Source organism: Callospermophilus lateralis, chromosome 1, assembly GCF_048772815.1.
Source record: "Callospermophilus lateralis isolate mCalLat2 chromosome 1, mCalLat2.hap1, whole genome shotgun sequence".
In the NCBI taxonomy this organism is placed as follows: Eukaryota; Metazoa; Chordata; class Mammalia; order Rodentia; family Sciuridae; genus Callospermophilus; species Callospermophilus lateralis.
This window is the reverse complement of record NC_135305.1, coordinates 224,051,955-224,066,947: the sequence shown is the minus strand read 5'-3', so window position 1 is coordinate 224,066,947 and position 14,993 is coordinate 224,051,955. Positions and strand designations below refer to the sequence as shown.

General features: G+C 63.5%; 1 protein-coding gene across 7 annotated transcripts; it reads left to right on the top strand.

Annotated features, from left to right (window-relative positions):
• Positions 1-2,092: 2,092 nt before the first annotated feature.
• Plk5 (polo like kinase 5 (inactive)) lies at positions 2,093-11,244 on the top strand. Of its 7 annotated transcripts, none has more exons than XM_077109753.1 (15): positions 2,093-2,257; positions 3,269-3,370; positions 3,511-3,627; positions 4,283-4,412; positions 4,487-4,574; positions 4,661-4,756; positions 5,266-5,464; positions 6,221-6,347; positions 6,486-6,562; positions 6,696-6,777; positions 6,929-6,977; positions 7,164-7,241; positions 8,953-9,109; positions 9,890-10,181; positions 10,791-11,244. In XM_077109753.1, the coding sequence occupies exons 1-15, from the start codon at positions 2,150-2,152 to the stop codon at positions 11,120-11,122; spliced, it is 2,034 nt and encodes a 677-aa protein (XP_076965868.1). In that variant the 5' UTR covers positions 2,093-2,149; the 3' UTR covers positions 11,123-11,244. The 7 variants fall into 7 exon arrangements, with proteins under 7 accessions (XP_076965868.1, XP_076965873.1, XP_076965871.1 ...); XM_077109758.1 differs by having other exon boundaries at positions 7,164-7,237; positions 10,791-11,077; XM_077109756.1 differs by lacking the exon at positions 6,696-6,777 and having other exon boundaries at positions 6,893-6,977; positions 8,931-9,109.
• Positions 11,245-14,993: the final 3,749 nt, after the last annotated feature.

The following is a 14,993-nucleotide window of genomic DNA, read 5'->3' as shown; positions in this document are numbered from 1 at the left end:
CAGGGCCACCCCGGGGCCTGTCCTGACACCACCCTGCTCCCTTTGCTCTGCGGTGGAGCAGGAAGGTTCGCGTCGGGAGGAACTTGCTCCCGGGAGGCGCACTCTCCCGTGGCGCTGAGCGCATCCAAGGCACAAAGCCCACAGCCCGCACCTCTAACTCTAGGACCCACGGCCCGTCCCCCTGTGCCCCAATGTCGGCGAGAGGCCCTGGGCAGGGCCAAGGCTGTGCTGGGGATTCCTCCCAGGGGCCCCCAGAGCCCCCACCAGGCAAGGGTGGGCAGGGAGTCCACCAGGACTAGGGCAGCTGTCAAGGAGGTGGGGAGGGGTCCCTGCTCAGAGGGGCCAGGCTGAGACCAGGATAGGTCCCCAGTTCTGAGGTGGAGCCTCATCCAGAGAACCCCAGAGGCAGCCGGAGGGAGGGGGACTGGCCTGGGCCGAGCATCAGCTGACGGGCAGGAACTCTCATTTCTGTCCCAGGACACTTCTGGATTCCCACCAACTGGGCCTGGAGCAAGGGCTCTGCCTGGCACTGCTCCCTGGGCTGCTGGGGCAGGAGGCCTCGGGCAGTGCCGTGGGGCAGGGGCTGTGGATCCACTGCTGCCTGGACTCTGGGCAAGGTCTGGCCCCTTGCAGTGGATGATCTGGGCTTGCACAAACCTCTCTGAGCTGGGGTTTCTGGTCTGTGTCCCTTGGGGCTGAGAACAGCACCTAACTTAGGGACCAGCCATTTCCCAGACAGGGCCTGGCTGCCTGTGATCCCCACAAAGCCTTCCCATCCCTCTGTGGCACTTGGTTAGATCTCAGACCATCTCCTGGCAGTTCCTTCTAGAGTCTAAGCTGCACAAGGGACCATCTGGGTCTGTCTTGGGCAGCAAGGCCCGCACCTAGTAGGTGCTTAGCGCATACTGGGTTATCTCAGTGGAGGGGTGGGAGAGAAGGAAGTGCCTCAGGGTTCCAGTGGCGTGATGGCTCAGACCCACGTGCCCCTGAGCTACACTGCTTCTCCCTGGCAGGGAACCTGGGCTCCCGGGCGCAGCCAGCTGGTCCTCAATGGGCCTCGGGTCTCCGCCCTGGCACTGAGACGGGGACCCTGCAAAGGTAGCTGCATCTTGCTCCATCAAACTTCTTGGGCCCTTGGGTCCCTCACTCCCTGGACCTCATTGGACACACCAGGTGAGTGGGCGACCATTCAGAGTGCATCTCTTATCCCCCTGGAGTGGCCAGGCTGCTTCTGAAATCTGGTCTCTGGAAAATTCCAAGGCCTGGTTCCAGCCACTGGGAGCCCTGCTAACCCCTCCCCACTGTGTGTTACGTAACATTTGGGGGTTAATACCCAGGAGTCCAAGGCAGCTGCCTGGGTCCCTGGCCACTGCTCCCTCGCGGCCCGCCAAGTGGCCTGAGCACACTGGGGCTCTGGGTGTTCGCCTGGAAAGCCACAGCGGGCCCTGGCAGAGGCGGTGAGGCGAAGTGGTGGTGCCCAGGAAAGGCTGGCGGCCAAGGCTGGGGCCCGGTCTGCCCCCGACTCACCTTCCCCTCGCCATCCCAGAGACACCCGGCTAGACACAGGGTCTGCTCACATCCTCCTCAATGCTGAATCTCCCTCCTATGTGACACAGCCCCTAGTCTATCCTCCCTGTTCGCAGAACCCCAGTCCTGCCTCCTTTGTCCCCCTACTGGGTCTCACTCCCCCTGCCCACCAGCTCCAGCCTTGGGGACACTGGGCTTCTCTCCCGCTCTGAATCCTGTTGTGACTCCCCAGTGCCCCAAGCCATCAAGCCAGTGTCATGTGGGCCCCGGGACCACAATCAGACTCATTGCTAAGCACTCCACCGCCGCCCGCACGTGGCAGCCGCCTTCCCTGGGAGGCCTCGGAGCCTCAGCTTCCGCGGGTGAAATGGACACTGTGACAGTCCCCAGGACGCCTGGAGGTGCGGGGCTGGAAGAACAAAAGGGTCCAGGCAGCGCTCGGCTCCCCCTCGCGCACAGGGCGCGGGCGCTGCCTGGTGGCAGGAACTTCCCCAGCCCCTGCAGCCCGGCATCTGCCGCCTGGCCCCGCCCCGGCCCCCATCCGCCGATAAAAGGAGCCCCGACTGCGCGCGGGCCGGAGCGCGGCGCGGGCGGGTGCCAGCTGGCTGCGCAGTGCCGGAGCATGGAGCCCGGGCCGAGGCGGCGGCGCCGGAGCCACCAGCCGGTGGCAGCCTTCTTGCGCGACCCCAGCTCCGGGCGCGTCTACCGACGCGGGAAGCTGATCGGCAAGGTTGGGGCCGGGCACCCGGAGTCCGCCGCGAGGGTCCGGGCTCGGGGTCCTGGCGGGGGCGAGGCAGGGCGGGGAGAGAGCGCGCGATCGCCGGAGCAAGGTGTGTGGCGCGGCTTGTGGCTCCTGAGCCCAGCTTTTGTCTCTGCGTGTGGCGCGCATCCGTGCGAGTTTGGGGTCCTGAGCGGAGCTTGCGTGGGTTGGGCATCTGGGGCTTGATGCACATCTGGGGCTCGGAGTGCGGATCCTGTGGCGGGAACCCGTACTCAGCGGCTGGTGCCCTTTGTGGTTTGTGACTGTGCTGCACTTCTCGGTGCTCCTGGGTCTTGGCGGTTCTTCCCGGCTGTGCGTTTGTGCGCCCTGGTCGTTTGGGTCCATGCGTTGGTCTGTGTGTCTGTGTGTGCTGGGTTGTATTGTGAGTCGGGGTGTTGAGTTGTGTGCTCCTGTGTTGTGTCCAGCGTGGTGCATTAGGTGTTGTGTAGGGATGTTGTGTGTCCAGCTACTGTGTTGTGTTCTGTGGGTTGTAGGCGTCTAGGTCTGGATGTGTCTGTGGATCTGGGTGTTTTGTGCCCCTGTGTGTTGTGTGTCCAGGTACTTTTGTGGTCTGTGGGCTGTGTTGAGGGCTGGTATGTGTTGGTCCTGTGTTGTGCTGTGTCTGTGTCTGGGTGCTGGGTCTCTGGTCACTGTTTCTAGGTGTGTGCATGTGCTCGGTGCTGGGTGTGGGGACCAGGTGCTGCACTGTGGTCTGTGGGTCACATGCACCCAGCACTGCGTGTGCCTGCACCTGTGTGCCTGTCCATGTGTCAGGGTTCCAGCTTTGAGGGTGTGAGCCGTGTGCAATTTGTCTCCAGTGTGTGTGTGTGTGTGTGTGTGTGTGTGTGTGAAGAGCGCTGGCCACACCTGACCCCAGCAGCCCAGTGCCCCCATGGGCACTGCATCTGCACAGGTGTGGCCAGCGTGTCCACATGCCCTGTGCACCTGTCCAGTCCAGAGGCTAAGCCCTCTCTCACTCAGGGTGCCTTCAGCCGCTGCTACAAGCTGACAGACATGTCCACCAGCGCTGTGTTTGCCCTTAAGGTGGTGCCGCGGGCGGGGAGGCTGCCCTCCAGAGGGAAGGTGAGCACCTCATCCGCCCTCCAGGGTCCCGCCAGCAGCGCAGCTGGGGGGGCTGCCCTTCCTCCCCAGGGGCAGGGTGATGCTGGTGGCCTGAATCCCCCAGCACACCTCAGACGGGGGCATGTGGGGACGGCCCACAGGTGGAGCGCGAGATCGCCTTGCACAGCCACCTGCGGCACCACAACATAGTGGCCTTTCACGGACACTTCGCTGACCGTGACCATGTGTACATGGTGCTGGAGTACTGCAGCCGACAGGTGCTGGGGAGGGGGAGCCAGCTGCCCGCCCCTTGTCCATCTGTTCCCACCCGTGCCAATGTCATTTGCTGTTCTCGGTCCAGTCAGCATGCTTCCTGTGCCCACGTATGGCCATCTGTGTCCATCCTTCACTCACCTGTGCCCACCAAGAACCCCCTGTGCCCACCTGTGCCCATCTGTGTTCAGTGCATGCTGTGGTCATCAGGCTCATCCCGTGCTCATGTGTGGCCACGGTGCCCACCTGAACCTAATTGTTTCTACTTGGCCCACTTAAACCCACTCATGCCCACCTGTGCTCACCTGCACTCTTCCTGCACCTAGCTCTGCCCACCTTGGCCCAGTGGAACTTAGCTCAAACTTCACTGACACACAGAAGCTCTGTCTGCCCACCTGAGCACACCTGCACTCACCTGGGTTCACCTCCGGTCACGGAGCCCTTCTCAAGCTCCTCTGGGCCATCTGGGCCCCTGTGAACTTGCCTGTTCCCACTTCTCGCCCAGCCCTCCCAAGGGCCCCGTGTGCTCACCTGGGCCCGTCCCGCCGTCCGCTAGGCCTGCCTGGGCCAAGTTGGACTTCCCTTTGCCTTCTTGGGCCCCTTGGACTCAATGGCCACCTAACCTGTACCCGCCGGGGGCTGTGTGCTGGCCACCTGCAGTCGTTGGCTCATGTGCTGAAGGCGCGGCAGACCCTGACGGAGCCCGAGGTGCGCTACTACCTGCGGGGTGTGATCGGTGGCCTGCGCTACCTCCATCAGCGGCGCATCGTGCACAGAGACCTGAAGCTCAGTGAGTCCAGGGCTGCAGGGGCGGGAGTGGCAGGGCGCCCCCCCCTCACGCCCCTGCAACCTCCCCACCGGCAGGTAATTTATTCCTTAACAAGAACATGGAGGTGAAAATCGGAGACCTGGGACTGGCCACCAGGTTGGGGCCAGGGGGCCGCTGCCACAGGTGAGGCCCTGAGACCCTGTGGGTAGGTGAGGGAGGCCCCAAACCGGCAAGGGGCCCCAGCCTCCCACCCCCCCATTCCTTCCCAGGGTGCTCTGCGGGACTCCAAACCTCCTGGCCCCAGAGGTGGTGTCCAGAAAGGGGCACTCCTGCCCATCGGACATCTGGGCCCTGGGCTGCATCATGTGAGTGGGGCAGGGGGCAGGACTGCCCCAGCAGGACCAGGCAATGGGCAGGTGGGAGCATGCACATGGGCAAGGACAGGTGAAGGCAGGTACCCGGGAAGGTTAAGTGGAGAGAGAGAGTTGTGGATGGAGGTGCAGGCACAAGGCGACAGCACCTGTCATCATGTGCGTGTGCAGGAGTAAGTGGGGCACACGTGCACAGGTACATCTGAGGGAGGAATGAGCGTGCACAGATGTTGAACAGTGTGTGCAGATGGGTGGCACAGAAGATCAGGTTGCAGATGCCTGTGCACACGCTGGGATTGGACAGGTGCTGGCAGGTAGAGCACCAAGTCCCTGAGCAGCGGGCACAGGAGAGGCTGGGGCACGTGGATCCGCTCAGGTCTGGGAGAGTGCACACCGAGTGTCAGAGGAGGGGCGTGAGGTGGGTGGGGATGGCTGGGTGTGCACAGGTGGCTGTGAGCAAACTGAGGACACAGTGCCTTTGTTCGTGCCCCCACCTGGCCCAGGTACACAGTGCTCACTGGCGCCCCACCTTTTGCGGCGGCATCCCTGTCAGAGATGTACCAGAACATCCGTGATGGCCACTATCCAGAGCCTGCCCACCTGTCGCCCAATGCCCGCCGCCTCATTGCCCGCCTCCTGGCACCTGATCCAGCTGAGAGGCCCAACTTGGACCACCTGCTGGAGGACGACTTCTTCACACAGGTGAGGCAGAGATGGGGCACAGGTAAGGCACAGGTGGGCCACAGGTGAAGTACAGGTGGGGCACGGGTGAAGCACAGGTGAGGCCAGGTGGGTCACAGGTGAGGCACAGTGGGGCACAGGTGGAGCACAGGTAGGGCACAGGTAGGGCACAGGTGGGCCACAGGTGGGCCACAGGTGAGGCACAGGTGGAGCACAGGTAGGGCACAGGTAGGGCACAGGTAGGGCACAGGTGGAGCACAGGTGGGGCACAGGTGGGGCACAGGTGGGGCACAGGTAGGGCACAGGTGGAGCACAGGTAGGGCACAGGTAGGGCACAGGTGGAGCACAGGTAGGGCACAGGTGAGGCACAGGTGGAGCACAGGTAGGGCACAGGTGGGCCACAGGTGGGCCACAGGTGAGGCACAGGTAGGGCACAGGTGGAGCACAGGTGGAGCACAGGTAGGGCACAGGTAGGGCACAGGTGAGGCACAGGTGTAGCACAGGTAGGGCACAGGTGGAGCACAGGTGGACCACAGGTGAGGCACAGGTAGGGCACAGGTGGGACACAAGTGGGGTATAGGTGGACCCAGGTGGAGAACAGGTGGGAGCTGAGGGTGCTCAGGCCCTGTGCAGGGAGGCCTGGCCCCAGGTGAGCCGGGTGCTGGGAGCTGGGCAGCCTGTGGTTCAGTGGAGAGAGGAGAGTTGTGGAGGTGCAGGCACATGGGGACAGGCACCTGTCATCGTGTGAGTGTGCTGACCCTCAGCCCTGCTCTGAAGGGCTTCACTCCGAAGCGGATGCCGCCCCACTCCCGCCATAGCCCCCCGGTCTTCACCTTCCCTCAACCTGTGGGCAGCCTCTTCCGGAAAGTGGGCCAGCTACTGTCGACCCAGTGTGGACCTCCCTGTGAGTGCCTGGCTGCCCACCCCTGCCCATGTCCCCAGCACTGGCTCTCGCCTGCCCGCGGCCGTTCCACCTGCCGGTGCTGCCCAGGCCTCCCCGCTCTGCCCAGCGCGGCTCTGCCAAAGCCTTGTGCTCCCTCAGGCCCCTGCACCTCCAAAGAGGCCTCAGGCCCAGGAGAAGAAGGGCCAGAACCTGACTCCGTGGACTGGGGCAGAGAGGTCAGGAGGGTACAGGAGGGCACAGGAGGGCACCGCACCCCCGAAGCCCCTGCCCCACGCAGGCTTCCCTGGGCCTCTGGGGACCCCCAGGCCCCTCCATCTGGTCTGACTCACGGGGCCCCTCTGTATCCAGCTCTCCTCCGCCCGGTTCCCCCTGGGACCCGCCCCACACCTGGTTCACCCCATCGTGCTTCTGAGCGCCTGCTGTATGCCCTGTGAGCTGCTCCCCAAGGAAGCCATTCCTGTGGTGCTGAGCAAGGCGGGCGGAGGGAGCTGCTGGGGGTCGGGGCTGGGGGCCCGGGTCCCTCAGCTCCCCCACTTCCTCCAAAGGCCTCCCTGTCTGAGAGAGGGGCTCACTGTCCCCAGGCCCTCGTCCACTTGCTCACACAAGGGACCCTCCGGAGCGACCCGGCAGGTGAGCAGGCCCTTGGCCCTGGCAGTGAGCACCTGCAGGAGGCGCATCCCCAGCCTGGCCACTGCCCTCTCCTGGTCCACACCTGAAACATGGGGACTGTCCTTCTGGGTCAAGGATGAGACTTTCCTGGGTGTGAGAGTCTGGAGGGGCCCAGGCTGGCTGCCCCCACATGCCCTGACTCCCCAGGACCACAGGAGAGCCCAGAGACGGAGGTGGCAGCTGCCATCAGGAACCTGCAGCTCTGCCTGGACGCTGGCCCTGTGGGTAGGAGCCGCCCCGCCCTGTCTGCCCAGCATGACCCGAGTGTCCAGGGTCCCCCTCCAGGGCCTCCCCATTTCAGGGGCTCCCTGGGGCTGAGCTGGGGACCGGGAGGCCTCAGGGTGCAGTGACTCCCAGCAAGTCCCTGGGCCTCGGGGCCAGCCGTGCTGGGGAGGGCTCGGGCGCTCTCCCCTCTCAGGGTCGCCACCTCAGCTTCTCACCCAGCCTTGCCTGAGAGCCACGGAGGGGGCCGGGACGAGGAGGGAGCTCACTTCCAACCTCCGCCAACACCACGCCTGTCCATCCACCCCACCCCGGGAGATGGGACCCTGTCCTCCAGTGTCCCCAAGCCCCAAACCCTGCCTCCCCTCACCCCTCACCCCTCAACCGCCACAGCCTCCCACCTGCCTGGGGAGGCCCCAGCCCCAGCCCCAGGTGGCACAGGTCTGTTCCCATCGCCTCTTCCCTTCCCCAGGCTGAGTACCAGGAAGACCCCTCACTTTAGTGGCTCTAAGCAACCGGAGCCAATTTTTATATTCTTAAAATTTTTAATAAATGGTCGAAAGTGGTTCGAGATTTACAGAAAATCCAAAAGATAAGCAGGAACCTCCCGACCCCTCCCAGGTTGGCTCGCTGCCAGGACGTGGGCGGCTGAGATGCCCACACAGGGCCAGACAGGAACCGAGGGCCCGCTGTGTCCATTTAGCGGTCAGTCACGTACTCGACGGGCCTCGCTGGTCGCCTGGCTGGGCTCCCGCGACCCCCTGCCTCGGCCGAGCAGCCGGCTCCCTCTGTCAGACGCCACCGGTCCCCACTGCCTCTCCTTTCTCTTCCTCTTCTTCTTGTGGAGCTGGGGACTGAACCCAGGGCCTGTGCATGGGGGCGAGCTCTCTGCGGCTGAGCTGTGTCCCAGGGCCTGATCCAGGGCCTGATCCAGGATCCCGCGTGGCATTGAGCAATATTTTTTCAGTTGACAGAAAAATGTATTCGCTTGTCTGTTTTTATTTTTGACTGGCACATGGTGACCCGGTGTGCAGATGGACCGGGGCCTCTGCATGCTGGGCAGGCACCTGCGGCCTGGTCGCTTTCCCCACCCCAGGGTGGCATTGCCACACAGCCAAGGAGGGGCAGATCGCAGGGACCGGCACACCCATCCCTCCGTCACTGACCCTCTCTCTGTATCGAGAACATTCAAATACGGAGGAGACCAGAGGCTAAAGGGACCCTCCGCACCCCACGGAGGGAGACCTCCATTTTCAAACGCAAATTCTTTTAACAAAACAAAACCACACTTTCTGGTGCTTCCTCCGTTGCAGTGGTTGGGAATCCCTCACTTCCTGAAGCACATCCTGGCCCCAGATTCTCCCTGTGAGCGGCATCAGGAGACCCGTCCCCGAACTTTTTTCAGTGTTTTTTATGCTGATTCACTTTGGCACTGGGGGCTGAACCAGGTGCTCTGCCACTGAGCCACCCCGGCCCTCTTAGTCTTGTATGTTGAGACAGAGTCTTGCTGAGTTGCTGAGGCTGGCCTCAAACTTGCCACCCTCCTCCCTCGGCCTCCCCTGTACTATGATGCCCAGCCACTCTTCAACATCTCCTCTGCGGACTGGCCCGCTGTTAGAGCCCCCAGCCCTCTGCCCAACCCTGTGTGAAGCAGCTGGACTCCGCTCAGGCCCCACCCTGACCCCAGGTCAGCACACCTCATCTTTGTGCTCAGCCACACAGGACCCCCCAGGGGAGCAGCAGCCCCCGCTCTGGGCTTCCAAGTGGGTGGATTATTCCAGCAAGTATGGCTTTGGCTACCAGCTGTCGGATGGGAGCAGTGGAGTCCTGTTTCGGGATGGCACCCACATGGCCCTGCGCCCCCTAGGAAGGTAAGTTCTGGGGCTCCTTTCCCTGGAGACCCCCCTCCCGCCTCCCTGAGTGGACTAGTCTTCACTCCTGGCAGGGCTCACTGCCCGGGGTCAGTGCTCACCAAGTCAGCGGGCTGCCTTCTTCAGGAAGCTGACCACGTGGGCAGCTCTGGAGGGAGGTGACTCGCAGCGGAGGGGGCGGGAAGAAGCCTCTGGCCACGAGGTTCAGGGCAGTCATGGGGGACAGGTGTGCCAGGCCCCCAGCTGGGGCACACCACAGCAGGAGCCTGGACTGGGGGGAGGGACAGGGTCTCCCAGGCCGCTGTCAGGCCCGGAGAGAGGGGTGGGACAGAAGGCCTCCCCAGGCTCTGGGTGCCCCCACTCCCTCCAGCCCCCAGCTCACCCTTCAGCAGGTCTTTCTGGCCCAAGTGATGCAGAGACCAGCAGGCAAGGGACTAGCCAGGCAGGCAGGGGACTAGCCAGGCAGGCGGGGGACCAGCCAGGCAGGCAGGGGACTAGCCAGACAGGCAGGGGACTAGCCAGGCATGTAGGGGACCAGCCAGGCAGGCAGGGGACTAGCCAGACAGGCCGTAGCTGTGGCTGTGGAGGGCGGAGCACTGCGGGCTGAGGGGCGGTCAGTGGGAGCATCTGGGGTTATGAGGACACTGGAGAGGCCAGGACTGGGGGGACAGAGTGGCGGGTAGAGCCTTCTTCAGAGTCACCACTCAGGAGGCTGGGACAGGTGGCATGGCACCCATAGGCACAGTGCCCAGGACCGAGGCACCCTCTCCCTGCCCACAGCCACATCTGCTACCTGCCCGCGCGCGGGAGGCTGGAGACCTTCACCCTGAGGGATGTCCCCCGGGCGCTGGGCGCCAAGCTGGCCGTCCTGCAGCTCCTCACCAGCTACATGCAGAGGCGCCTGCGGGAGGTGAGCTGGGGGGCGGGGAGAGGGGCTGGCGCCCTGATGCCCTGTCTGCAGAAGGGGGCCTCACCTGCCCCCCAGCCGCCCGCCGCACTGGGCCTCTGCCTGCTGCGCTTCCTGGGGACCTCGCAGGCGCTGCTGCTGCTGTTCAGCAACGGGACCCTGCAGGTGAGCAAGGGGCCAGGTGGGCCAGGGCCTCTCGGCACAGCTTGGGGTCCCAGGAGACCCCAAAGGCGCTGGTTCCTGAGTGTGAAGGGGCTGGAGGGCCGCCCAGGGGTCATCCTCAGCCCCACAACGCACAGTGATGACGTTTAGGGACAGCAGAATGTCACGCTTGGTGATCTTCCTTGGTTAGAGTGCATGTCATGGGAAGCTCATGGGTCATTTTCCTGAGGACCCTCAGGCGAAGCTCCGCGCTGCTCTGACGGTGCCGCTCCTGAGACTGGTCAGTCTCGGGAGAAAGTGCCCTCTGCGTCCCACGGGGCTGCAGAGCCCAGTGGCAGGCCCCTCTGCACCTGTGCTGGCTTCTACAGCCAGAAAAGATGTGCCTTGCTGAGGCCAGGAGACCGCACTCTACGAGGGCTGCGGGGCCAGGAGGGGGCTCAGGGGGCCTTGGCAGCTGAGTCCCCAGCTGAGTCTCAGTGTCCCCCCCATCTCTACTGTAGAATCCGTGGCTTCTGACTTTGGCATTCACCAGGCAGGGGCTCCTCCCAGAAGGCAGGGACGGGCAGGGGCAGGAGGAGGCCCCCATCTTGACCCCTGCTCCTTGCCCCACAGGTCAGCTTCAGTGGGCGGCAGACCCAGCTTGTGCTGAGTGGCGAGGGCCAGGGGCTGCTGCTCACCCACTGGGCGCGGGGTCAGCCAGGTGCCTCCTACTCCCTGGGCACCCTGCAGCGCCGCGAGTGTGCCCCGGCTGCCCTGCAGCACCTGCGCCACACGCTCCACATGCTGCAGAGCTTATAGCGACCAAGGATCAGAGTGGACCTCCGCGTGATGGGGCTGGGGACCCAGGCTCCATTCCTGTTCCTGCTGCTCCCCCAGAGGGATGTCGCTGGGAGAGCAGGGGCACACAGGAGGGTGGCAGGTGGGCTTCTTGCCCCATGGCCTGACTGTTCAACTAGACTCCTGTGGGCATCGGCTGGGGCTGGGGCTCAGTGGTAGAGCACTTGCCCACCATGGGGAGGCACCGGGTTCGACTCTCAGCACCGCGTAAAATAAATGAATAAAATAAAGCCCATCAACGTCTAAAAATATATTTAAAAAAAAAAAAAAAAAGCACTCGACTCTGCCGCATGCCGTCCGCCTCCCTCGGGGGCCTGAGGGGCACAGACAGCGAGACTTTTCACCAATGCAGAGATTAGCACCCAAAGTGGCGTCTTGCCTTCCCCAAAACCTGCACTCGGGGACATTTGCTTAATGGACAAGCAGTGGGGACATTGGTGTTGGCGCTGGAGAGACGGGGAGCCATGAGATGCAGAGCGTTTGTCACCAGAGGCCACAAGGTGTGCAGGGTGCCTCCGCAGGACACCACACCAGGGCTCCCTCACCCCAAAGGTGGGAGGAGCCTGCAGACACCAGGGTGTGATAGCGTGAGCCCTCTGCGTCCCCAGGTGGGAGCCCAGGCCACCTCGTCTCTGGATATCTGTCATTCTCCACCCAGGGTGGGGACACAGAACCCAGCCTGGCCTGTGGAAGAAGGGCCACCTGTGACCGTCAGAGACACTGTGGCCCGAGAGGGGCTGGCCTCCAAGGGGATAGCCAAAGCAAGAACATGTGACCCAGAGTCCAGGGGCAGGAGGCTGTGCCTTGTGGGGTGCCAGAATGGGGGCCTGGGGGCTCCGGATAGCAGATCTGCTCTGGTCACGTGGCCTTGGTCCCCGAGGGTGCTTTAAGGCACGATTCTCAGCTTGTGGCTCCTGGGCCGTTCTGGGGTGGCTGCTCAGGTGTTCGGAAGTGGATTCCATGCTGGCCGGGAGACCCAGGCTCCGGCCCTGTCCCTCAGAGACAGCCCAGGCCTCGGCTTCGTGATGTGTTTAGGAGGGGTGGGAGCTGCCAGCAGCATGGTTCCCGGTGAAGCTCAGCTCCTGAGGTCCCTGTGCTGGGCGCCAGCACTCATCATGGGAAAGAGTGACTGACTTATTATGCAGGTGCCACCCTTAAAAGGTGTCCCCAGACCCCAATATGTATGTACATGTAAGAGCCATGACGGAAATGTGCACCCAAGGACATCTGTTGATGTCGGGAACCGTTAACGTGTGAACTGTGTGACGTCCCAGTCTGTCTTTCAGATGCCCTTCTGTCAGGGTAGTTGTTCTCCATGGGGAGGGCTGACTGCCCCCAGGGGACCCTGGGGGACATCTGGGACACTGGATCCTCATGACTGGGAGCTCTGCCCTGGGTGGGTGGAAGCTGCTCACACCCTGGACCCAGAGCACCACCCAGACATTGAGGCTGGAAGTATTTACAGACAGAATGTCTAGTTCCTGAAGCACATTTTCTCTGTAATCAAAAAAAAAAAAAAAAAAAGCAATTAAGAGAAAGGAAAGCAATGCCCGGGAGCAGCAGCCTGAGCCACAGGGCACCGCACGCACCACAGGAGAGAGGTCCCTGCCAACGTCCCTGGGCCAGGCGCTGCATCCGGGAAGAGAGGTCAGCGGGCATCCTCTGCCAGGGTGGGGCACAGCCTGGGTGCCCGCCCTCCCTGCCAGGATTGTGTCCTGGACACCAGCTGCAGGTCAGGTGCCAACACGGCTCCCCCCAAGGCCAAAGACAGGCCAGAGCACAGACCCTCCCCGTCACACTCCCGAGGCCTCTTCCTACTCAGTCCCGGAGCCACCACGCACTGATCCCAGGCCCCTCCACTTCTGGGAGGTCACGGAGTCACCTGGTTTTTTCCATCTGTTTCATACACTTAGGTTCTTGCAAAAAATAGTCCAAACATGCACCGCAGTCTGGCTTCTGCCCTGGCTTCTGCCCGGGTGCACTGTGCACCCATGTGTGTAGATCAGCTCCTGCTTTTAATGGAGCGGGGGACGGAGAGAGGCAGGCGTTTAAGGACGGCAGTGGGGGCAGTGACCCGACAGACACTGTGGCCAGCATCAGGAGTGCAGGAAGCAGCAGAGGTGTGGGGGGCCCGGGGTGGGCCAGAGCTGGGTGAGGACCAGGTTCTGCACCTTGGGAGGGTCTGAGGAGCCCCTGGGGAGCCCCGAGGAAGGGGGTGTGTGGAGAGAGGACCTGTGGGAAGCAGAGTGGACGTCGGGCACTTTTAGTGACTGAACTGACCTTTGCCACTTTTACAGCTCGACACAGCAACCGGTGGAGCAGCTCCTGCTCCTGGCTTTGCTCACTTCCCAGGGCCTGAGAGCCCACAGAGCCCGCCTCCAGCCCTGCACCCCGGGGCCACATCTGGGTCCAGGCTGTGACCTGTGTGTCTGGCTCTCACTGAGCACGAGGTCCTCAGGTCCCTCCACACTGCAGCTGTCACCTGGCTCCTGTCCTGGCTGAGGACACTGGAGTATGGACAGAGCACTCTGTCCCTTCGTCTATCACTGGTTCCATCATCATCTGGTTTCACGTGACAGAACGCCCCTCCCAATCGTTATGAGCAGGGCTGGCCTGGGCCCCAGAGGCCCCAGAAGAGCACTGTCAGCTCAGGTGAGGCCGGCGGCACGGCCTCCCTGCTCTCTCCACCTCCACTCCGCCAGGCTCTGTCTTGGCTTCAGCTTCAGCGAACGCTCCAGGCAGTGCTGCCCTGCTCCCAGCTCAGCAAACCCAAGGGGAAGTAGCTGACTGTGGTCCAGTGAGGTCCCAGGTGGGGCTTGCTGGTGGGCCTGGGACCTGACCTCCTGTGCTGGCCTGCACCAGAGGCGGGGGCTCGGGGCTGCGCTCCTGTGTGCAGATGCTGAGGGGGGCGGCCTCCAAGCTGGCCCCAGCAGCCCTGTCTTCTGAACTCATGGCCTGGGGAAGCGCCCTCCCCACCACGGGCTGAGCTGTGGGGCCAATAGGACATCAGAAGTGAGACAGCCTGTGGCCTCAGTCTGGGTTGGTGAGTGTGATGGGCTCTCTGCTTGGTCTGATGGCTCACCCTGGGGACAGCCAGTCTCCATGTCGGGAGGAAGCTCAAGCAGTGCTGAGGACAAGGCTGCCGGCCAGGTGAGGGAGCCACCGTGACCGCAGCCCAGCCTGCAAGTGACTATGGCCACAGGGCCACATCACTTCTGAATTCCCCATGTGCACAGTGAAAAACACGTTTATTTTTGTCTGGGGTCCCTGAGCTTGGGAGTGACTTGTCCCGGGGCAAGGGCCAGCCACACCCCGTGCCCCACAAAGGCCAGCTCCCTTTCTGCCCACCACGCGTGTTCCTGGGGCGGGGTGGGGACTGGCCGGCGCCTTTAGCTGTGTCTTGAAGGGACCTGTCTAACGTGTTTACTGCCACCTGTCGTGGCGTCGAGCAGCGACACTCCCACGTTCCCCACGCCTGAGCCCCCCCTCCCCCGTGGTGGTTTCTCAGACAGAAGCCAACAAAGAGAACACGCCCACTTCCGGGCCTCGCAGCGACCCCCGCTTCGGGTGTCAGAACGCCGCCTGGGAGCGCGCCCGCGGGCCAACCGGCGTTCCCTTTCCCGCCTCGAGGGTCACGTGACCCGGCCCTGGCCCACCGCCTGGTTGGTCCGTCGGAGCACGTGACAGAGGGCCTCCTCCAATCACCGACAAGAAGGCCGGACCGCGGTTGGGCGTCTCCCTGGGCGCCCGGCCACCGCGTGACGTCAGCGGCTGGGCGTCCCCTGGGCGCCCGGCCGCCGGGTGACGTCACAGCGCCGGGTGTGGCAGGCCGGCTCCCAGCGCAGGCCTCGGCTGCCCGGCGCTGGCGAGGAACGGGCCGGGGCGTGCTGGTGGTGGGCCCACCTGGCCCGGGGGTCACACGTAGTAGGATCCTGTTCATATAATATTTTTCAATGACATGATGTCAGAGAGAGGACA